Raw genomic sequence first — 23,355 nt, forward strand, 5'->3', positions numbered from 1 at the left:
AGGACAATCCACCATCGCTGTCATAAATAGAACCAGCAACCATCACGCTCGTTAACACGCCCAAGTAAACGTTTTAAAGCTGTGGGTACAACGGCTCCTCCCAGCTACCCCAAATTAAAATCGAATTGTCAATTTCGGTCATATTAAAAGCAATCGACTGCCAACCGACAGGGAACCAGGACCATCAGTATTCTGAACAAAAACACATTCCCCACAATGCGGATATAAGAAATTAAAAGAGTATTGTGACTGAGGTGAGAAGTTCTTACAATTGCAAGGGAACATTTGTAGTGGTGAAAATAGGCAAACGTGAACGGAAATTTCATTACTCAATTTACTTAAAGGTTCTGAAATCCCTATTGCCTAACTGAGCTCAATAATGTTCTCATGTATGTGGCGGCTATGGACACCAGTCTTATTTCTGACTATCCATTGTCGGGTCCCCTAACATTACATGCCAGAGGTACAATCGGTCTTCTCTTAGGAACTTGTGTTATTTAGCACTTCCTGCAGTAATTTATGGCAATGGCTATTGATTAGTTTTTTTTCGAGCGTGATCATTTCATTCGCTTCAAGCGCTGACGCCATGTAGTCTGCAGGGGGTGGAGTCTAGAGCCGACGGGCGGCCAGCTTCTTGGGGGTCCTGGTACTGCCCTTTTTTATGAATGAAGTGCATCTGCGAATGAGAGGACCGCATGTGTGTGTGTGTGTAAGTGGGGGAGATTTCACCCTGCATTCCATTTCACCCTACCTCGTTTTAAAAAAAAAATAGGTGTCCTGTTTGAAACTTTATTTTTTTAAAACACAATGTTTTAATTTGTGAGTTTTATTTTCCCTGCACTTTCAATCAGTGCGTAGACTGTCACATTACTGTAAATGTTATTCATTCCTCTCCCGACGAGGCACAGAACCCCCCCCCCCCCCCAACAACTTCCCTCCCCATTGTGTACAAGACAGAGGACAGGGAGAAATCCAAATTCCTTGTTCTGAACTGACTCGGCGATCGTGGGAAACTGCCTGCACGTAAAGCAGCGAATTCTTTGTCACTGTTGTTCTTCTGTAATTGATCTCACTTCATATCGTCGAGCGGCGCACATCAAAGTCGGGCACGGCTGTTGGAGGTCGAGAAGGCACATGCGGCTTGTAGAGTCGCAGAGCACCGCGTCTGGAGAAGGCTGAAGATGCTCTCCTCGTATATATATATATATATATATATATATAGCTAGCACCCGCACAACAGCGCACAAAAATGCACAATGTGTGTATCTGTGTGTGTGTGTGAGTCAGTGAGAGAGAGGGAGAGCGTTGCACAGGTTAAAATTATCCACCCAACCGGCAACCAGTCAACAATAAAAACGAAGTTCACCTTTAAAAAGTGTGCATTGCCAAGGTTATCGGAAACACTGCTTTATTGTGCAATGCGATTTGCAATTTGCCTTTACACAAATGGTTTAATTGAATGACTGGGGTGAAACACCAGCCCCCCCCGCACCCGGTGCCCTTTGTACAGCGAGCCGCCAATCTGCGCGCTGTCGCTGTGGTCGCTCTATTGCAGCGGGGAGGGGAACCTCCAGAAAAACTGGAAACCTGTCTACGTTTTCCTTTTTTTCTGGGTCAAAAAAAAAGTGAAGTTGTAAGTTCTCCTCCCTCGGAATGCGCTGTGTTGATGGGACGGGGGTGTATTTAAATAACCTGCTGGAGTTCAGCCATTCAGCAGAAGCTTTGTTACAGAGTGCCCGAGGCCGGGACACGTGAGGCATCGCTCCCCCCCCCCCCCCCCCCAGTCTCGGTGAAGAGCTTGGATCTCTGGATCTTGTCCAAGCTGAGCGCTGGGCTTTTTTTCCCCCCCTCTGGCCCTGCCTCTTGCCCCCTCCCCTTCTCTCATTCTCAACCCCTCCCTCCCCTCCTTTTTCCACCCACGAGGAAAGGTGCTTTTTTTTTTACCCATTCTCCTTTCGTGGGCAGGACAGGAATAATAGCCCCTAGTAACTCTTTCCCCTTTCACTGAAACTCCTGTATTAGCGACTGCTGGGCTCTGTCCTCCCCCACCCCCTTTCGTTTATTAGTTTACGGTGCATAAAGTATGATCATTATTGTCACACTTGGCAGGAAACTGCAGCGCCCCGACTTCAGCCTGTGCCGTCCCAGAAGATCATAACTGGTCCCGTTCACACTCTAAATTCCCATTAAATTACAACACCAGTAACAGCAAGCGGCGGTACCCACTGCATCTTTGTTAGCATCCTGCAATTAGTCGCTCTAGCTTTCTTTCTCTTCTCCCGTCAGCTTCTCTCCTCTCTTTCTCTCTCTTTTTTTTGCCTCCTCCTCATTGCATTCAACACCAGGGCGGCCGGTGTTAACTGTTCCTTCTTGTGGCAACCTGTTGGGGAAGAGCCACAAGCCGCAATGAGCACACGAGGTGACGGACCCAGCCAGTCCACGACTGCCCCGGAACAACCTGCAGAGCCACCGCAGAAGAGAGGTCGGGGAAGACCCAAGAAACAGCAGCAAGTCAGTATAGCGCTGTTTTATTTATTATTCTCTTTTCCACCGAAAGGACCCACGGAGTGGGTGGGAATAGAGCCGAGGATTAGTTTAAAGGCGGTTTTCGTTGTATGCACGGTTATAAGTTGCAACCCTTTCCTGATTTCGCTCTTTAGATTCGGTTGCGTTTTAGAGGTTTCGAAAGTTTGCCCGGGAGCCTGCGTGGGGGATATGTGGCTTGTTTTCCCCCCAGAGTTTTTTTTTTGTGCAAAGGCAGTTTAGGAAGCGCTGACCTTTGTGTGACTGCGGCGTTAACTCGGCCCGCCACCGATATCGGTAATAATGGCAATAAAGTGAACGGGGGACGTTTGTCGGAGTTTACCTGTTGCATATTCACGACTTCTCGGTCTTCTGTAACATTCCGGAAAGGCCGGCAGCTTTGTTTTTGTTGTGCAAGTATCACCCATTTAAAAAAAAAAGTGATCTGAAAATCCCGCCTAATTTGATGTCTTGTGGGACACAGTCAGTCAGACACTCGCCCTCCCGGTCGCGCTCCCTGCCTCTCGCTCTCTCTCTCTCCCCCTCTCTCTCTCTACGTGACTGCCACAAAAGGTTTCCTTTCCTCAAGTTTGGTGAAAGGTCTTCCTCGATCTTCTGCTGCTTGGGAACTGTGACACCATTTAAGCGCGAGAAAGTATATAATCACCATTTCCTCCACATTGCTGCCACTTTCAGGACCGCAGTAATGGACCTTATTTCATGCAAATACATTGTTTCCAGACCTCTGTTTTGAGCGCGGCACTTTATGAAGGCACATTCTCTCTAATTTGCTGATACACCGCACTATGCAAACGAAATACTTGCTTTTGTGACAAGGGGCAATATTTCAATGCCAGTACCAACTGGCTAAATGTGTCCATCTTGTTTTTCTTCTCATTTCCAGCTCTGGTCATGTTGTATTCTAAGGCAGGACGTCCTGTAAGGATCGGTTTATTTAATAATCTGGTCTGTGCCCGGATCATGAAGCAGTCAAATGTCTGCTTAGACTTCCCTTCCGCTTGGACTTGACACGTTCTCTTTTCATTAAATCCCCCCGTGTTGTTAAAAACGCTGCTTGCCGATGGTACAGATTTGCGGCATCGTTTCCCATGTTGTGAGTTTTATATGAATCTGGGTGAATCTATGAGTCAAGGTGTAGATGTTGAGGGTCTGACCGCTTCAACCGGTGAGACTGAAGGACTTGCATTGGATTAATTAACTGAATGGTTGGGTATACCAACTTGAATGGCGATCGCCTGTTGGATCTGTACAGCTTGGCCAACACTCAGCGTTTGATGAATTGACATTGCGTTGTTTTGTTAAAACAAAGTTTCACTTGGGGTTTATATCGCTTCGTTCGTTCAACATAAGCTGCAATCGTTTTGATTTTTGTCTCAAATGTAATGCATCGACTTTGTCTTTTTTAGTTAGGGGCAGTTGCACATTATGGGCACCTCACCTCTATTTTCTCAATAAAGCCATTTGGAAATCTCTTTATGAAATTCAAGTCATTAAGTCGTTGATAAATAATTTAAGAAGGTGTGTATTATTTAGTAATGAGTCTCAATTCCTTCTGAAATTATGGCTATCCAGTAAAAATGTAACCTACTGTTTTAGTGTATCATTCGTGTTTTTCCACATTTAAAAAGGAACAGGTAACCAAATTCCAGTGAAATGCTGTTGTTACCAAGCACCAATTTTCTGTGTGGAGCTTGTGTACTTTTTGAAATAATTTGATGTATTGGAGCCTTCTTTGGGTCTCTGTTTAACTGGCCACTGTTCCATATTAAATTATAGGAACCCACTGGACCACCTACGCCTAAACGACCTAGGGGAAGACCAAAAGGAAGCAAAAACAAGGGTCCCTCTAAAGCAGCTCAAAAGGTGAGATTAACTTGGGAACATTTCTGAGCATTAACCACACTCGGAAGACTAGTTTACAAATGAGTTCAATCATTCATCCTGAATACCAGAGGATTTACACCATTTTGGTAATTTGTGTTGTTTGAATCACATTTCCTGCAGTTTGCTATGTCAGAGTAAAGTCCAAGTTTAAAGTAAGAGACCATGACCGCTTCCCCTAGGAAGGATTGTTTTCTGTTTCAATTTTGAGGAAGTTGAGCAGCTTCTTGAGAGGGAAACATTTTTGTTTTGTTTTAGTAAGGACAGTCCAGTGAGCTGCACTGTTTCATCATAGTTTCTTGTTAATATTGAAGTTGATTCCATCTAGAGAAATGTCTGAACCATAAGCATCTCCTCAAAGATTAGCAAGACTTATGCTCTTGTATATTTTAAATGTGATTTCATGGTGAGTACTTAGTAATATCTAATATTATCCTGAAATATTTTGTTGTATCTGCATATTAAACTTGGTGTAAACTTAAAATATAGGCATCACTTGTTTGACAATTCTGTTATGGATTGTGTTAACATTCAATGAAATCTCAATTGTGTAATTCTATTCTATGTCCAATTGTAAATGAAAGTTTAAGAAGCTGTTAATGCCACTTATTTGGGGGGAAAATACATTGTTTCCATTAAAGTTTGTATTGAACTTGGTGTTCCTAGAAATTAGAAGCCCGAAGAGATTTGTCAATTAAGTGATCTCTTGAAGCCTTGCAGCTTGTAATTAAATTGGTAAATGTAACTTGAGCAAGTCATGTATGGTATAATTTGTTATTTTTATTTTTGAGGGTATGTTTAACCAGGGAGGAAACAATATTAGTTTAATAACTTTTTTTCTGAATTTAACAAACAAGTATTTTTGCCAATGATTTATCCTTTGGGCTTGTTTAAAAAAAATAATGCTCATTTGTATATCAGCCATGCAAAGTGTGACCAAGATTCAAGAATGCATCATTTGGGAAGGACAACTTCATTACGTGGGCTCAATATTGCAAAGCAGTATGGAAACCTACAAGGATTCGATCGCATTGATTTTTTTCAGAAATGTGTCACTCCCACTATATCAATGTAGATAAAAGGCTATTGGTGTGATTAGTTTAACAGTTGAAACAGTAGGGAAATTTAAAAAAAAATGAGGATTTGCTAGGTTAAATTTGTCATTTGGTTTAAAGCTTAAAATTGATTTATAATTTAAGACTCTTGGATTGGAATCAACATCTTTCTGAAATCAAATTAAATCTAATCTATTTTTTCCTTTGGTTAAGTATTATCTTTTCTAAAACTGTATTTATAAAATAGTTGAAACCTCTTGGACAGAAATATTGACAGTTTCTTTAGCTCTGATTTCAGAATCCCTTGTCATTTCCTATATATTAAGTATTGCGTTTTCTAATGTATGCCATAGTAATTCTACAACAATCTCTGGCAGCAATTATTTGTCCAGTACACCACCAATTACTCCCAGAATTGAACCTTTGACAATTTTGTCTTGATGTCTAGCTATTATTTTGCAAGACAGATCCCTATCCAGAATTTATATATTGTTACATTTATATTATTACTTAACAAAGGGAGGATGGCTAAAGAACACTTAATATCCCATTTAATTATTTAAACACGCCGTGTCTTGTTAATTGCATTCGAGTGTGCAGGTTTAATTTCCATTGCACCTACCAGAATAATGTACAAAGGCAGAGCACAAAAGCTCCACCTTACTTGGTTCAGATCCCATGTCAATTGTCTCCTTGTTTTAGATACTTTAATAACCCTAGAGTTCAGGTGACATGAAATCTACATGTTAATTGTTAACAGTTGAGATTTATTAGTAACCGAATCATTTAGTTAGACACAGAATAGTCCGACTGTGCATATTAGTTTTCCTGCTGAATTTATTAGATTGATTTATCGACTCTACGATGGCAATTTGGTGCTACTGTTTCTTGTCTTTTGCATAACGTGATCTGATTTCTGAGGTAAATTGACACCTTTTGAGAAACAACTGCATTGAGTTTTAGAAGGCTAACAGCTGCAAAAAAAGTAAGGTGGAAAATTTAAGTTTAAGACAAGTGGATTGTAGTATAATTTTTAATTTAAATAGTAAAGACATTTTGTGCATTATTTAATGTCGCTGGGTGTAATTTCCACAAAGATAGACACAAAGTGCTGGAGTAACTCAGCGGGTCAGGCGCAGCATCTCTGGAGAAAAAATGTGGGTGACGTTTTGCATTGGGACCCTTCCACAAACTCTAACTCCTTGAGTGAATGATCCATTGTCATAGAAATAAATAATAAACTGATTGTATGCACCATTAGATAGTTGTTAATATCAGTAACTCGCTCAACTAGATTTATATACAGTTTATCCAAGAAATTAGTTGATGTTTTCGGTTAAAGACTGAAAACTTTCAATGGAGATGATTTGTAGGAATCATTATTGTTCAGTTGTAAACAGCAGAAAAGTTGCAGTTTATAGATTGACAAAGCAATCTCTTTATTAGTAAAGGGATGTAATATTTTCCCCCTAGAAAAGGCATGTGAACCTTAAGTTGTAATGGGTTCTGTACTAAAGAATACTTAAGCTTGTGAAGATAACATTGTTTTTCCAATTATTTTGTTAGAAAGCTGAGCCCACTGGTGAGAAACGACCTAGGGGTAGGCCTAGAAAATGGGTAAGTTCCACTCTCTTTGTTGTATTTAGTTAGTGTTGGACCTATCTCTTTTTTTTTTTTTTACATATCCCTGCAACCCTTCTCCTGGCCAGCGTAATTTATTTTATGTTCAGTTACCTGACTCTCCTTGTGTTGCGAATTTCATTTTGTTATGAGATGGATCAGAACCGAATTCTGTGCTATCCTTGGCCAAGATCTTCTCGTGAGCATTTTCAACATTAATTGCTGAATGCATCACAGAACAGGGAGGAACAATGATCTTGTTTTCCCTTCACTAATTCAGAGACATTGAGGAAAACTGGTTTTGCCCGTGTGGCTGTTCAATGGAGATTAGCAAAATCCGAAAGTCTGAAGACTCAACCTGCCATTTTGTTGATATGCATGACTCAACTACCTATTACTTCAACTACTTTCAAGGACCTTGCTTAAACTAAAACTATATTCGTTGCAAGGTGATGATTCAAAGAAAATGTGATCTAGTTATTATGAATGCAAGAAGGCCCTGCTGTTATTGGAAGCCTACCAGTTTCAAAGATTAAAATTAAAGTGAAAACAGAAATAGGTTTGCTTTGTTACACTCAATAATTAGATAATGCCGCTATCTTGTTAATTTAGTTCCTTCATAAAAGTTGAAAAAAGAATGGTTAGGAAAAAGTTAGAAGTTATCGGGTATACATTGAAGCAGACATTAAATGCCTCCTTGAGTCGCTGTTGTTTCAGTGTTACTGGGATTGTGGAAAGCAGCAAAACAAAGTTCAAAATATCATTAAATGGCATCCCAGCTTTACTCTGGTTACATTCTCTGGTTCACAACTGTTCAAGTTGAGTAGGGAGAAATCTTTAGAGGAGATAAATTGGGGGATAGACAGTGATAGAAATGGGCTTTATTAAAATTTAATGAATTGTTACTGAGAAGTAGCTTATAACTTGTTTAATTGCAACAAAATATGTTTAAGAACGTGGGAAAGAAGAGGAGAAATGGAGCTGAGCCCAGAAGCCTAATCTGTCTCTTAAAGATGGCTAATCTAATCTTTATTTTCAATTGCTTTCTGGTTCTTACTTCCCTTAGTACAAAATCTGTCACAGACTTGAATGTAATTTAGTAATTCAATATTTTAAGAAATTGGGGTAGATAATCCCAGAGATTCACAACACAACTGAATACAATTTCAATTCCAACAGTACAGAATATCAAGTTGAATACTAATGATGGGTGCAAATCCACCAAAAAAAGTCAAAGCAGGAATAGAAAAAGCTTGAATGATGCAATGCTGTTGAAGAAAAGCTTAATTCTAACGCAAACGTACATGATCACCACTATATTGAAGGTTGCGTTGTGTGTAATTTGTATTTAAACCTTTTAGAAAAGACACAAGGTGCTGGATTAACTCTGGGTCAGGCAGCATTTCAGGAGAACCCTGTATCTACATTTAAACCTTTAGAATTAGATTGAGTTTACAAAACTGGAATGGGTCCTTTGATCCTTTTGCTTCATGAAGACATCCTCCAGACACCACCAAAATTCTATTATTTGTTGTGAGTTTATCTGGCTTTTCCTTAAAATTCATTGATTTTTTTTGATGACCTGAGCTAGCAAGATCCTCAGACAATTCAACTGATCTCTGAGCTAAAGAAGCACTGAACTTCCTGTTGGATCTGTTGATACCTTCCTTGTATTTAAAGCCTCCATTTTGGTCAGACCCATGTGGAAGAATTTTCTCAAAGTATGCCCTCTCCAAAATTCCCAAAGATTTATGCTAATTTCTCAGCATTTTTCACTTGCTCGGTAACAGCTGAGGCATTGTCTTTTGATATAGGTATAACTTCTCACTTCTGATTATGCAATTGCAAGCCTTTTTTTGGTATCTACTCAATGAGCCTCTTTCCTGTTTATAATATGGTGAACTGAGCTGTGTGCATATTTCCAGGTGACTGCATAAAATCATAGGAGTGTATCGCAAAATTTGTCAGTTGCAGCAAACACGTAACAAATTTTTTTAAACATCCGCACACATCATAATCGTATATCCATGCTGTCTTCAATCAGCTGGGATGCCAAGTAAGTTTCCTTTTTTCACCATTAATATTGGTTGAAGCCTGCTAGTAGAGTGCATGGCTTCTTTAATTGGCTTGTCTTCAGGAGGAGGAGGAGCCATCTTGGGGAACGCCAGCAGCCGTCCGTTTTAATTCGCTTTTTTAAAAGTTTTTAGTGAGTCCTGTTTTTTGTCCGTTGGAGATATGGACTTTTTAATGTGGGGGGTAGGGGTTAATTTCACTTCTAGGTCCCTACCTGGTCGATGAGGCAGCTTTTTCTCCGGGCTGCCCGTCGACCCGTCCTCGTGGCCTACCAGCGGGCTTGGAGCGCCGTTTCCTGGCGGGGACCGCCCAGCTCCTTGGCCTCGGTGGCGGCACAGCGCTGGAGCGCTATCGCGGAGCGGGCGATGCCTTGCCTGGGTCGCCGCGCTGGATCGACGCGCTGGAGCTCTGGTGAGCTGAGACCGCCGTGTTCAACACCTCCGGGCTGCGGGTCTGCGGAGCGGAGCGGGCGGCGCCGATTTCAACATCGGGAGCCTGGGAGCTCCAAACCGGCGCGACCTTGTCGGCTTTGGAAGCCGCGGTCTCCAGCTAGATAGCGGCCTTTCCAGGTGGCCCAGCCGCTGAGAGGACTCTCCCGACGCCGGGGCAAGACCACCCGGTGAGAACGGCCAGGAACATCGGGCCTCTGTAGAGGCAATTGCGGTGGCCTCAATAGGCCTGACTTTGGGGTGAACTTGGGATAGGGACTGGACATTGTGCCTTCCCCCACAGTGGTGTCCATTGTGGGGGGATGATTTTTTGTCTGTAAGGTAATCCTGTTAGTCTTTGTCCAAGATGGCTGCCGTGAAGGGAGAGTGGACGCTGGCGCGCTTTAGCTGCCGCTGCTCTCTCTTCACATTGTGTTTTTGATTTTTGTTTTTGGACTGAATTCTGTTTTTAATTTGTGTTTCTGTGATGTCTTTATTATTTATTTTATTCTGATTATATGTTTATATTTCCTGTTAACCTATGTAAGGTGTCCTTGAGATGTCTGAAAGGCGCCCAATAAATAAAATTTATTATTATTATTATTATACACCATTTGGAGAGACAATTACTTTTATGCATAATAACTTAGCTGGCAGTAGCAAAAGGAAACTAGAAAACACTGAACTGAATGTGATTTGTCTGTAATGTCAGAGCCATTTTTTTCAATAAAGTAAATTAGAAATAAACTGCATAAAATTAACTGTTGACTGTAAGATGAATGATTCTCTTCTCATCAATTTCTCTCCATTTACCCAATTATATTCTTTGGAACGTAATAAGATTGACAGAAGGTGAATTTTATTAAAATGAATTAAATTGCCAGAATCGCAAATCTACATAAGTGAATGTAGACAAAAATGCTGGAGAAACTCAACGGGTGAGGCAGCATCTATAGAGCGAAGGAAATAGGAAACATTTTGGGTCGAAACCCAGAGTTTCGAACTTCTCCCCGCCCCCCCCCCCCACCCCCGATCAGTCTGAAGAAGGGTTTTGGCCCGAAACGTCGCCTTTTTCCTTCGCTCCATAGATGCTGCTGCACCCGCTGAGTTTCTCCAGCTTTTTTGTGTACCTGCAAAGACTGGTTACCTGAAATTGATTAATTCAGTATTGTCTGTTGATTGCAGTTAGAAATGCGACCCTAGGTGTATGTTAAGCTTCGTGGGGAAAGTGTTGGATGCTAAATACAGGGGTGAATGTGGATTGAAGAATTAAAATGAAAGTTCTGGGTCACTTTTTTAATTGGAGTTTTTCTGCAAAATTGTTATCCAATCTGTATTTGGTTTCTGCAGTGTTGAGTTGATCACATTGTGAGTATTGAATGCAGCTTACAACTTGGCCCAATGCTTTCAATACATTTCCTACATATTACAACTGGAAGGCTTGATTTCCAACATTTTTTGTTCTGATGAAAAGCTTTCATCTTGTAACATTAATTTTGTTTCTCCCTCTTCGATCATTGAGGAGCTCCCCAGATATTTTGGGTAACTTTACAATGAGTTTGGGTGGTTAATTGGACTGAGAGTTGATATACTGAGCCACAGTTTGGGAGATTAACTGCCAGTGGTGACGCTGGCAATTTAGTTATGCAAATGCTGCAGTGAATTTTCGGGTTCATGCACAATTGGCATTTGGATAAAGGACTAGTGGAACTGAATACTGTCAGGAGTTTCTGGTTCAGGAAAAAATGGGGTAAAGGTGAAAAATCAGAAGCCACAATAAATAAAAATATTTACTGCGCAGTGTATTTATTTTGCTAACACATTCTGTATGTTTAACAGCTGAGCAAGTGGTGTAAAGTTTTGCTGTTGCCATAGAAATAATTATGTGACTGTTGAGAAAAAATAATGCTTATTCTAGTCTTTGAAACATCCTTCTCGCATTTGTGAAGTCTGCCAGCAGTAGGTATCAGTCATGCTGACAGTTCTCATAAATGTGAATATAGATCATATACTTTATCAACTTCTAAATTGTTCTCCCCAAAACTTATTGTAGTATGTAGCACACTATTAGATTCAGGCGATGTATTTATAATTGATATTGAAGTTGTGAATTGTTCCCCTAAATTGGTTGGTTTGATTGTTTTTCTTTCTTTCTATTTCTGGATGTTAGTCTCGCTCATTTGTAATTATGGAATATGTTGGAACACCCTTCCTACAATAAGGCAAGAGGTGTTAAATGTTTGTTGGGAGATTATCAAACACAATTAAATAACTTTGTTACCATGTCCTTCGGTTGCAAATGCAACATTGTGGCTGAAGACCAAGCAAATGTTCCACTGAAGGAAGGGCTACGTACATTTAAGAAATTATATTAAACTTGTGCTTTACAAAGAACCAAAATCAAAAATCAGAGTACTGCAGCCCTTTAGTTTAACTTTATAAACCAATTTAAAAATCTAAAGTAACAGAATTTTAGAAGATTGACGTCCAATACCAATACTATAATTCCAACGATAAAGATATCCTAGAATCCCAGCGATCATAATGTTGGTATAAAGGAATTGTCCCATCAAGCACTTATTTAGCAAGAAACGTTTTTGATCAATTAGCCTCGTAGCTAAATGGGAATACAGCCATTGAATTCCTGAGTGTATAATTCATTTTCATTTGATAAAATCATCAAGGAATCGAATGTACAGCGCCCTCCATAATTTTTGGGGCAAAGACCCATCATTTATTTATTTGCCTCTCTACACAATTTGAGATTTGTAATAGAAACAATCACGTGTGGTTAAAGTGCACATTGTCAGATTTTAATAAAAGCTATTTTTATACATTTTGGTTTCACCATGTAGAAATTACAGCTGTGTTGAAACATAGTCCTGCCATTTCAGGGCACCATAATTTTTGGGACACAGAAATGTCATGTAAATGAAAGTAGTCATGTTTAGTATTTTGTTGCATATCCTTTGCATACAATGACTGCTTGAAGTCTGTGATTCATGGACATCACCAGTTGCTGGGTGTCTTCTCTGGTGATGCTCTGCCAGTCCTGTATTGCAGCCATCTTTAGCTTATGCCTGTTTTGGAGGCTAGTACCCTTCATTTTTCTCTTCAGCATGTAAAAGGCATGCTCAATTGGGTTCAGACCGGGCGATTGACTTGGCCACTCAAGAATTGATGATTTTTTAACTTTGGAAAAACTCCTTTGTTGCTTTAGCAGTATGTTTGGGATCATTGCCTTGCTATAGAATGAACCGCTGGCCAATTAGTTTTGAGGCATTTGTTTGCTTGAGCAGATAGGATGGGACTATACATTTCAAAATTCATTATACTACTACCATCAGCAGTTGTATCATCAATGAAGATAAGTAAGCCCAGGCCATAACACCCCCACCACCATGTTTCACAGATGAGGTGATATGCTTTGGATCTTGGGAAGTTCCTTCTCTTCTCCATATTTTGCTCTTACCATCACTCTGATATAAGTTGATCTTCGTTGCATCTGTCCACAAGACCTTTTTTCCAGAACTGTGGTTACTCTTTTAAGTACTTCCTGGCAAACTAACCTGGCCATCTATTTTTGCGGCTAACCAGTGGTTTGCATCTTGCAGTGTAGCCTCTGTATTTGTGTTCATGAAGTCTTCTGCGGTCAATGGTCATTGACAAATTCACACCTGAAGAATGTTTCTGATCTGTCAGACAGGTGTTTGGGGCTTTTTCTTTATGACAGAGAATTCTTCTGTCATCAGCTGTGGAGGTCTTCCTTGGCCTGCCAATTCCTTTATGATTAGTAAGCTCACCAGTGCTCTCTTTCTTCCTAATGATGTCCCAAACAATTGATTTTGGCAAGCATAAAGTTTGGCTGATGTCTCTAACAGTTTTATTCTTGTTTCTCAGTCTCATAGTGGCTTCTTTGACTTTCATTGGCACAACTTTGGTCCTCATGTTGTTAAACAGCAATAAAAGCTTCCAAAGGTGATGGAAAGACTGGAGGAAAGACTAGTGCTGAGAGCTCTCTTGTACCTGCATTAATGAGGCATTTAAACACACCTGAGCAATTACAACCCCCTGTGAAGCCATGTCCCAAACATTATGGTGCCCTGAAATGGGGGGGGGGGAGACGAGAAAGACTATGTATAAACACAGCTGTAATTTCTACATGGTGAAACCAAAACCCTTTAATAAAATCTGACAATGTGCACTTTAACCATATGCAATTTTTTCTATTATAAATCTCAAATTGTGGAGTACGGAGGCAAATAAATGATGGGCCTATGTTCCAAACATTATGGAGGGCACTGTAAATATTAACTTTCATTGTGCTCCCTGCAATCTGTTTCCTTGCATTTATTTGTAGAATGCTCAGTTGAAATGCAGTGTATTAAAAATTCACCTTTATCCCCTGGTGGTAGTTATTGAAGTAAATGGGCTCTTGTAAACATTATTTACTGATATTGTACATGGTATGAAAGGCAATTCTTTCTGAAGTTGGTGCATGGGCTAAAATAATGCAGAGATAGCCACACCCTTAGCAGGACATTTTCAATTGGCAAAACCCTGTCTACTGATTGCACATTTTATTGGGCGTGCCAATGAATTTAGTGTCTGGACAGGTGATTTCAACACTTCTGTTGAAGAAATATAATTGAAGTGAAATCAAATTGCTTAGTTTGCAGTCATGGGGCAAAATACAACAGCAGTTTCACTGTTTCAGGATTGATCTTTGAACTTACATTTCCAGCTCCCCATTCACACTGATGGTTTAACTTTCTCCAACCCTCCAGTGAACTGTTAATATAGACCTATAATTTATTTTTATTATACTGGCCCACAGCAGTGTTGCTGACATAATTTAGCAGTTCAACTGCTTTCAAATTGTTTTAACTCAACTTGAAATGCAGTGTGTGTCGGAAAGAACTGCAGATACTGGTTTAAATCGAAGGTTGACACTAAATGCTGGAGTAACTCAGGGGGACAGACAGCATCTCTGGGGAGAAGGAGTGGGTGATGTTTCGGGTCAAGAAACATCACCGAAAAATCACCCATTCCTTCTCTCCAGATTTGCTGCCTGTCCTGCTGAGTTACTCCAGCATTTTGTGTCTACCTTAATTGAAACACAGTATGCTCAGTTCATTGCAGAACTAAACTGTATTTAGAGTCAGAGTCATAGAATGATGCAATGTGGAAACAGGCCCTTCGACCCAACTTGCCCACGCCGGTCAACATGTCCAAGCTACACTAGTCCCGCCTGCCTGCGTTTGGTCCATTTTCAAAAACTTGTCCTATCCATTTCGCTAAGTTTTGATCGGCTTGTTTTCTCTGATGCGTAAGGCTTGACTTCTCAATCTGCAAGATGACCAATATGCTTTCAGTTTCCCTTCATTGATATAGACGTGCACATGGAGTTGACTATTGGCAAACAAGTCAAGTGGAGGCAACACAGGATAAGCTGAGATGCTGTTGAAGTGTGTTCTTGCTTTAACAAAAACGTTGTGATGTGGAACCTAAAATAACAAATCGGTTTTCGTTACCAATGTATTTGAGCATTAACTTACAAAATGGGTCGCATTTTCTCATGTTTACGGAGAATGACATTTGCTATTCAAATTCATTTAATAGTGAATTCACATGTAGAAGTCTTAAGAAATGTTTATGTTAATCTAATTGAGTATCTGTTTTTAGCAATTTTTTGTGGGTTTGTTTGATGCAAAACTTGATTAGCAGTGCAAGTTGGTTTTTGAGCACGATGGGGGCCAAATTAGTTTCTAAATGGCATTTATTTCATCCACATACATTAGAACCATGTACTGGGCTGTTCACTACAGTTGAGGCTGTTAGTACGAGCACTAATACTCACCAAAAGTTTGCAGATGGTACCAATACCCGTGTCAGGCTAATTCATTGTTGTAATGTTTTATGAACTTAGCTTTTCAGCTGACTTTATTCGGCTAAACCTTCCACCAGCTCAAATATTCAGCTGGCTTTCCCATTTATTTCCGATATATTCTTCCAGCTACTATGCAGTTGATTTGTTCTGCAAGAGAAGGAGGTGTGTCTGTTCATATGGTGTAATGTATTTGGATCATTTGCTTGATATGTTTTACAGAAGGCACCATGTGGAAACTAGGAGATGTGGGAGTGTGGCTTGAAGCAGGCTTGGTTTTGTGTGGGTACGGCAGAGCATGGGAATGTTGGATGTTAATTCTGAGCTTTAGAGAGTGTGAGAATAATGTGTATGAGCTGCATTGAACAGTGTCACAGATCAGGCAGCGTCTCTGGAGAACATGGAAAGGTGACGTTTCACATTGGAACTTCAGATTGATAGGAATGCTGGAAAGAGAAGAAGTATTTTGGGTTTCAGAGAAATTTGGGGAGGGATAGATAGGACAGGGAATATATGTGATGCATTCGGGCCTTGGTTGCTTTGGAGGTAGCTTGTTAATGGAGCTATTGGGGGTAACAAAGAAGTGGAATGTGTTGCAACTTTTGTCACCCTTGACCTGCTCTATGAATCAATTCCCACAGCAACCTTGGCTTCATCCTATCATAGATATTTCCTTTGTCCGATCCATCGCGTTCCCCACCTTCTCTGAAACCTAAAATTTATTTTTCTCTCCCAGTTCTGACCAAACATCCCTGACATGAAATGTTAACTCTGCTTTATTCTCTGCCTAACCTGCTGAGGATTTCCAGTACATTTCTGTTTTTGGAGGCAAATGGCAGTCAAAGGCGTCCTGACTGACCACTCCCATGTACATGAGGTGGGTGAATTTATTTTCAGGTACTGCACTCATTGCATTGAATCCTGACAAATGCATTGACCACCTTGCATACCTGCTTCCACTGCCCTCAGAAATTGTCTGCAGGGCATCTTGCCTCTCAGTGCACAGATTGCATCTCTTACTCCGTTCCACTGCGTTTGCTAGAGTCTCCATTGTCAGTATTGGGAATTTGTGGCGTAAGCTGTCCAAGGCTGTATTACAGTTTCGAAGAGGCTGTTGCAGGTGCTTTGAATGGTAGTAATAGCCATTCCTGCTGTTGGACCTTTGCTGACGTGAGCAGTCATTAAGTACTGGGGTTACATTCAACTATCAATGTAAGTTAGCAAGAGGCACATAGTTGCTTTGTGGGCTGCAGTAGAAATGAAGTACCTAGTTAATGAAGTGCTCTGATCTATATGCTGTTTTGTTTTGGGGTTATCCAATTTAGCCACTGCTGAGTTAACGGAATAAAGTATTACACTGGATTTGCAGTCAGAATTGAAATAAAAGGGTGTCATTTTTTGACTGCGTTCTAAAGTTCAATAGTTTAGTATATGTCATGGGTGACAAATTTCTGAAGCTAATGAATACTTAGTGAAAGGCCATATAGTGTAAGTGAATAATGACAACGTTGTTAAAGATGACGAAAAGTATCTTTGGCTTAAAACTGCTGATGGAAAGAATTCTTGGTGCAATGGAATGATCACAATGTTGGAAATTGAATGTTAAATAAATTCAATAAAAATATGTTAGCCATTTCAGTTGTGGCTCGGTGCTGGCTGTCGTGCCTCGGGGTTTGAAGCTTGTGCACATTCCCAACTGGAGGGACAAGCTGTTTCACAAACATCGTAGTCAACATTAAGGTGTCAATTCCTAAGTGAGATGTCTCGGGTGAAATTTAGCCCCTGTGATGCACCAACCGATGAAAAGGGTGTATCAGCCAGTCTGATGTCTCCTTTTTGCTGATCAAAGTCACGGCAGCTCTTTGTCCTACAGTTGAACGTAAACCCAAGGAACTCGCAACCCTACCGGAGATGTTTTTTAATTGGTTACCTTTGGTAGTATTAACTGTGAAATATTTCTCAGAATTCTCATAGATCCAATTGCAAAATAATTGGCCTCCTGTTTGGAAAAATCTTTCAATAAACAGAAAAACAGCTTAGCTATTGGGTCAGATTGCAAATTTGTTCCATTTCAGTAAGTTAGGCACCAGCTGCGGGAGGCCCGGTCATTTTTGAATATAGCACACTGTGGAAGAGTTTCCAAGCTTAATGGAAGACTGATAGCAACGGATCCTACTTTTAAGATCCTTGCTTGAGAAAGTCTTTGGACTTAATACCTCCCGTTTAGGCATTAAAGTGCTGACCATTTTTTCTTAGTTGCTTTTTTGTGAGCAGTAAGAGCCGCCTGCATCGGGAGAGGAAGAGTTGTACAAGTACTAATCCAGGTTCTGCTGTTGGCTGACAAGGCATTGCCTGGGATGTGGATATCCCTTTACGTACATTAATATGTTTCAGCTGCAAATCTGACTGAGATCTCCAGAGGAATTTCAGACACTGCTTTACATGATCTCCAAAGCATATATCTGTGTGTTTACTGTTGCTTGTCTGTGTCCAACTTTCCTCCTTTATGTATGACTCTAAAAAGATCTCACTGCAGTGATAGCAATATGAATATTGTTTATCATGCATTAACATTTTGCGTTATTTGATCGTGCTATTTTTATAAATGCAAGTTATTTGGTGGCTTGGAAAGAGTTAGTACAGTTTAGTTGTTTAGCGACACTGTTTCCAATAAATTATAATATCCTTGCCTTTGGTCTGTGGGAGCTAGATTGTTCTGACATGTTACCGCTCTTATAACCACCACCAATCAAATGTTTGCTTCTGATTCAGATAGTAACTTTAGTCATTTCCAGTGCCTGAAATAAACCTCTAGGAACATGAATGTTGAGGCCTTACTAGGTCTTTTGGAGTACAAAATTGAGATCTTTAACAAAAAAGGTTACTATAAATCTCCAGTCATTCTTGTGGCAAGTATTTAAGTATGTATGGAAGAATTTGGTCATAACATTTCAATCTATATAAATTCAAAGTAAAGCACAGTGAAGTATGTACACTCATGGGTGTGATTAATGGAAAAAGACATAGCTACAGTGAAAGGTGTCCCTTTTGTGGTTGGGTGTTGCGGCAATTCTTGGTTGGGGTAAAGAGCTATACTGTGCAGTTACATTTGACCTAGAAATGAATCATATGAACTACAGATACTAAAGAATAAGGAAATGTTCTGTCCTAAGCACTTTGATGAGCACACCAATGGAAAATCCTGAACAAGTGCCCCTAGTTAAATGTTCCTAACAGCCTCATGCAAAATGGTTCTTTTGCATCAGGCTGTTAGCTGAGTAATGAATGGACAACATGGTACTGTGATAAAATAGTGAAAAGTATAAGTTATTATTATTGGATCTTCAAGCATTAATGGACTAAACCAGATTTTTCCCAGTACGATGAATTGAAATATAGTGTTTTAATTTTTATCTAATGCAGCAAAATGTATATTGCAACTTCTGAATTGCTCCCTTGATTAGTATGGGTGCATTTTGGAGGAGAAATTAGTTCAGGTGTCCACTTCACAAGCTCAACGAGGGCTAATTTCATGGACAAAACTGATCTACTGCAAAACTGAGTTCATAACATATTTCACCTTTACTTGGGTATTAATAGTTTAGTTTAGAGATACAACGCGGAAAGAGGCCCTTCGGTCCACCTGGTCCTCGCCGACCAGTGATCCCCACACATTAACACTATCCTACACCCACTAGGGACAATTTTAACATTTACCAAGCCAATTAACCTACAAACCTGTACGTCTTGCAGTCCTCTGTTGTGGAAACACACAGCTTAGCACCTGTATCGTGATATCTTGCTTGCATTGGGCAAAAATGAGATGACGGGATCTGGAGGCTTGGGTTCTTCCTTGAATAAACATCACCCGGCACACAAGTATAATTTTCCTTTTTTAAACCCCCAGTGCACAAGGAAGAGCAATCAATCTCCTCTTGAACTAGTTTTCAGCTTGAAAGCCAATTCAGCCTTTGATTAGGCGACATCCCATTATTTTCTAGCATTAGAGAGATTTTCACACAGAAGGCCATTCAGCTTGATCTGTTCTTTTGAAAACGTTTTTTGATTTAGTTTCATAACACTCCTTTTCAAGTTTATGCCCAATTTTTGAAAGTTTCCTTGTAATCTGGTTCTACCACTTTTAAGTTAGTGCATTTCAGATTCAGAATCCTTTGTTGGGAAAATGATTTATTTTTATCTCCCCTCTACTTTTCCTATTTTTAAATCTATGATCTCAGATTACTGATGCACTTGCCAGAAAAAACATTTTCTCCATGCTTGCTCAGTCAAAACCCCCAGATGGTTTTGAACATTTTTATTCAATCTCCCCTGTTTTAGCGAGAACTGGCCCAACCGATCTGATTCATCCCATTGAGTAACCTCCCTGATACTTGGGGGTGGGGTGGGGTGGTGGACAAGCCTCATCTGTACTCGCTCTAGTCTTGGACATGCCTTCTCCAGTGTGATACCCAGCCATAACTGCCTACTAATCCAGCTAAACCTTAATGATTTGCAAACACGTAGGATGGCTCATTTTAGTGTTCATTGTCCATAATTACTAAGCCAAATTTTTCTTATGCTTTTAAGTGTTATCAATTTACCTACCCTTTCCCAGATATCTGTCCTTGTGTGTTTCATGCCACAATGCTCCGTCCCATAAAAATAATGCTATTTAGATTATACTGCCTTTTCAAGTTGATTCTTGCAAAATACATTCTTGTCACACTCAATCTGTGTTGAATTGCATAGGCATGTGTCCACAGAATTTTCTCTTACTTGTTCAAATCTTCATTACTATATTGCTGGTTTTGAGTTATCTCAAATTCTGAGGTAATACTGTGTAGGAAGGAACTGCAGATGCTGGTTTACACCAAAGATAGACACAAAATGCTGGAGTAACAACGGGACAAGCAGCATCTCTGGAGAGAAGGAATGGGTGATGTTTAGGGTCAGAGATGCTACCTGTTCCGCTGAGTTACTCCAGCATTTTCTGTCTATCTGAGGTGCTACTGTCTTCCTATTTCTAGTTTATTAATATCTAGCAAGGGAAATATTGGTTCTGATACCAAACCCAATCGGAAGCAAATCTTTCTTTTCAACTCTCCATTCATTTCCTAGGCAATTGAAATATCTCTTTAATATGATGTTTTTATTTTTTTAATAAGTCTGCTACTTGCTAGGTTTTAAAAATGCTCTCCAAAGGTCCTTTAGTTTAGAGATACAGCACGGAAACAGGCACCACCAGGTCTGCGCCGAATAGCGATACCAGAACATTTATCCTATCCTACACCCACGAGGGCAATTTTTTTAACATTTACCAAGCCAATGAACCTGTATGTCTTTGGAATGTGGGAAGGAAACCGAAGATCTCGGAGAGAACCCATGCAGGTCACTGAGAGAACATACAAACTCCGTACAAACTCCGTAATTGGGATCGAACTCGGGTCTCCGGCGCTGCATTCGCTGTGAGGAAGCAACTCTACTGCTGCTCCACCGTGATTGTGTATAGATGTCCAGTACGACATTTGCACCACACCTTCATGAGTCCTCTTGATTCACTGAAGACTCAACCGGAGGACTATTGTTGGTGAGGCATGTGGCTTTAAGTTGGGCATAACTCTTTATATAATTAAACGGCATCCATTGCTGCTACCCGTGAAGAGGTGCCACTCAGGAAGCAACAGAAATTAAACTCACCCAATACAAGGTCTGTAATACATTTTAAGGTGAGTTTCAGGCATCCCATACAATAGCACAATCCATTTCTAAGGTAGACAAAAATGCTGGAGAAAGTCAGCGGGTGAGGCAGCATCTATGGAGCGAAGAAAATAGGCAAAGTTTTGGGTCGAAACCCTCCTTCAGACCCGAAGAAGGTCAGAAGAAGGGTTTAGACCTGAAACGTTGCCTATTTCCTTCGCTCCATTAATGCTGCCTCACCTACCTGAGTTTCTCCAGCATTTTTGTCTACCTTCGATTTTCCAGTTCATCCTTAAACAATCCATTTCTAACTGCGTGTATAAGATTATACGTCATTCCCATTCTCAAAAGCAATCAACGTGTAAAGAGCTTTGCGCTAGCTCCGTGTGAGACAGGGAACAACAGCAACTTGTACTTGTGGTCAATAATGGAACCGTCTTAGTGTAAGGTCATAAATGATCGGAGCAGAATTAGGCAATTCGACCCATCAAGTCTACTCTGCCATTCAATCGTGGCTGATCTATCTCTCCCTCCTAACCCCATTCTTCTACCTTCTCCTCATAACCACTGACACCCGTACTAATCTAATACTTACAGGATGAAATTAAAGAATGAAGGCATTTGCTGAAGTGTATGTTTTATGGAGGTTTATTCGATCAAGTTGCATTGATACGATTCTGTCACCCTTGCTCATTTTATCTTTCTTATTGCATTATGGAAATTAATTCTCTCTGAAACAGCCATCAATACCTACTGAGGATAACTAAAAATTGTCAATAAATGCAAATTTGCCAGTCACTTGCTTTTGAAGAAATGAATACAGGTTATTTTTCTGAGTTTCTACTTTTTTACCTTTTCTAGTCTTTCCAAGTTTATCTGTATATAGCAAATGCAAGACCTGAATCCAGTTTGGTTTGCCTTTTGTCATTTAACAAGTGAAAATAGTCCAATAAATATTCCTGCAAATAACCACACATCCAGCAATGTGACCATTTCTGTTTATGCTGACTTGTGTAGCTCGTGCTAACAAGTTTTGGTTCTTTTGAACATTGCAGACTTGGTCTTTTTATTCTTTGGTGGGGAATTCAAGAATTAGCTTCAATAATGCACAATATGGTTCATTTTACATTCATTTTACATTTAAATTATGCCGTCTCAAATTGATCAGCATCTGCTAACAAAATTTGACGAATCTGCTTTAATATAAATGTACCAGCAATTTAGTTTCCTTCACTAAATGAAGCTTGTCTATTAAGGGCCTGTCCCACTGTACGAGGTAATTCAAGGGTTCTCCCAATTTCCCCCTGATTCGAACTCGGAGAATTACGGTAACAGCCGCTCGTAGGTACTCGGGGCTCTCGTGGACATTTTTCAGCATGTTGAAAAAACTTCACGAGCTTACCACGTTTCCCGAGTACCTGCAGTTAGCGTTACGAGCCGCTAAGCGACGTCCCGAGCTCCGACGTACCCGCTACGCACATTCTACGTACTTACCACGAGTTTGATTTTTTTTTTTTAACTCGTGAGAGCTCTTGGGTAAACTCGTACAGTGGGACAGGCCCTTTACTGTTGACCAGAACATTACACCACTTTGTTTTAGAAAATTGTATTAATCAGGCATTTGTAATTCTTAAAGCATGATTGGGTAGATGAGGAAGAAGTACAACTATATCAGCATGATGGGGAATAAAGAAAGGAAGAATCTTGTAATGGAATAAACCCAATCACATTTATTCACCTTGACACCAGCTTTTGTGGTCACATTTAAGTTCAAAATACTTTTTGTCTTTGGCTGTTCATTGTGGTTTTGACCATGTCAGATTTTTTTGACAGAGTATAATTTCCTTACTTGCAATACTGGAGAACTGTCCATCATTGCCTTAGTCATGGTTCACTTCATTTACCCAGCTATTAATATACTGTTAAGCCTAATGTACTGAAATTGTGTTTCCATTGTTTGGGAACATTAACTGTAATTCACACAACAGTGATGGGCAAAAGCATGTAGTGTTTGGACTTGTAAAGGGATATTATGGCTCCCAGCCTGGCTGATAAATCTGCATTGTTTTAATTAATGAAACACAAAGCATTTTTACAGAACAGTGGATAAAACCTGACCTACATTTTTCTGGCAATCTTTTCAATTGTCTTTTATTGCTGCCATCTAGTC

At 40.1% G+C, this 23,355-nt stretch overlaps 1 protein-coding gene across 2 annotated transcripts in view; it reads left to right on the plus strand.

The window, feature by feature from the left end:
* The first annotated feature begins 1,786 nt into the window (after nt 1-1,786).
* The window catches only part of hmga2 (high mobility group AT-hook 2), a 155,688-nt gene continuing 134,119 nt past the window's right edge, over nt 1,787-23,355 (plus strand). Inside the window, exons 1-3 of one of the 2 annotated variants that reach the window (XM_033038239.1) lie at nt 1,787-2,511; nt 4,321-4,407; nt 7,047-7,097. In XM_033038239.1, coding sequence (XP_032894130.1) covers nt 2,407-2,511; nt 4,321-4,407; nt 7,047-7,097 — 243 coding nt within the window. In that variant the 5' untranslated portion in view covers nt 1,787-2,406. Of the gene's footprint in view, nt 2,512-2,974; nt 3,179-4,320; nt 4,408-7,046; nt 7,098-23,355 lie in introns of those variants that run through there. The other variant, XM_033038238.1, reaches the window with a different exon arrangement.

Source organism: Amblyraja radiata, chromosome 19, assembly GCF_010909765.2.
Source record: "Amblyraja radiata isolate CabotCenter1 chromosome 19, sAmbRad1.1.pri, whole genome shotgun sequence".
Taxonomy (NCBI): Eukaryota; Metazoa; Chordata; class Chondrichthyes; order Rajiformes; family Rajidae; genus Amblyraja; species Amblyraja radiata.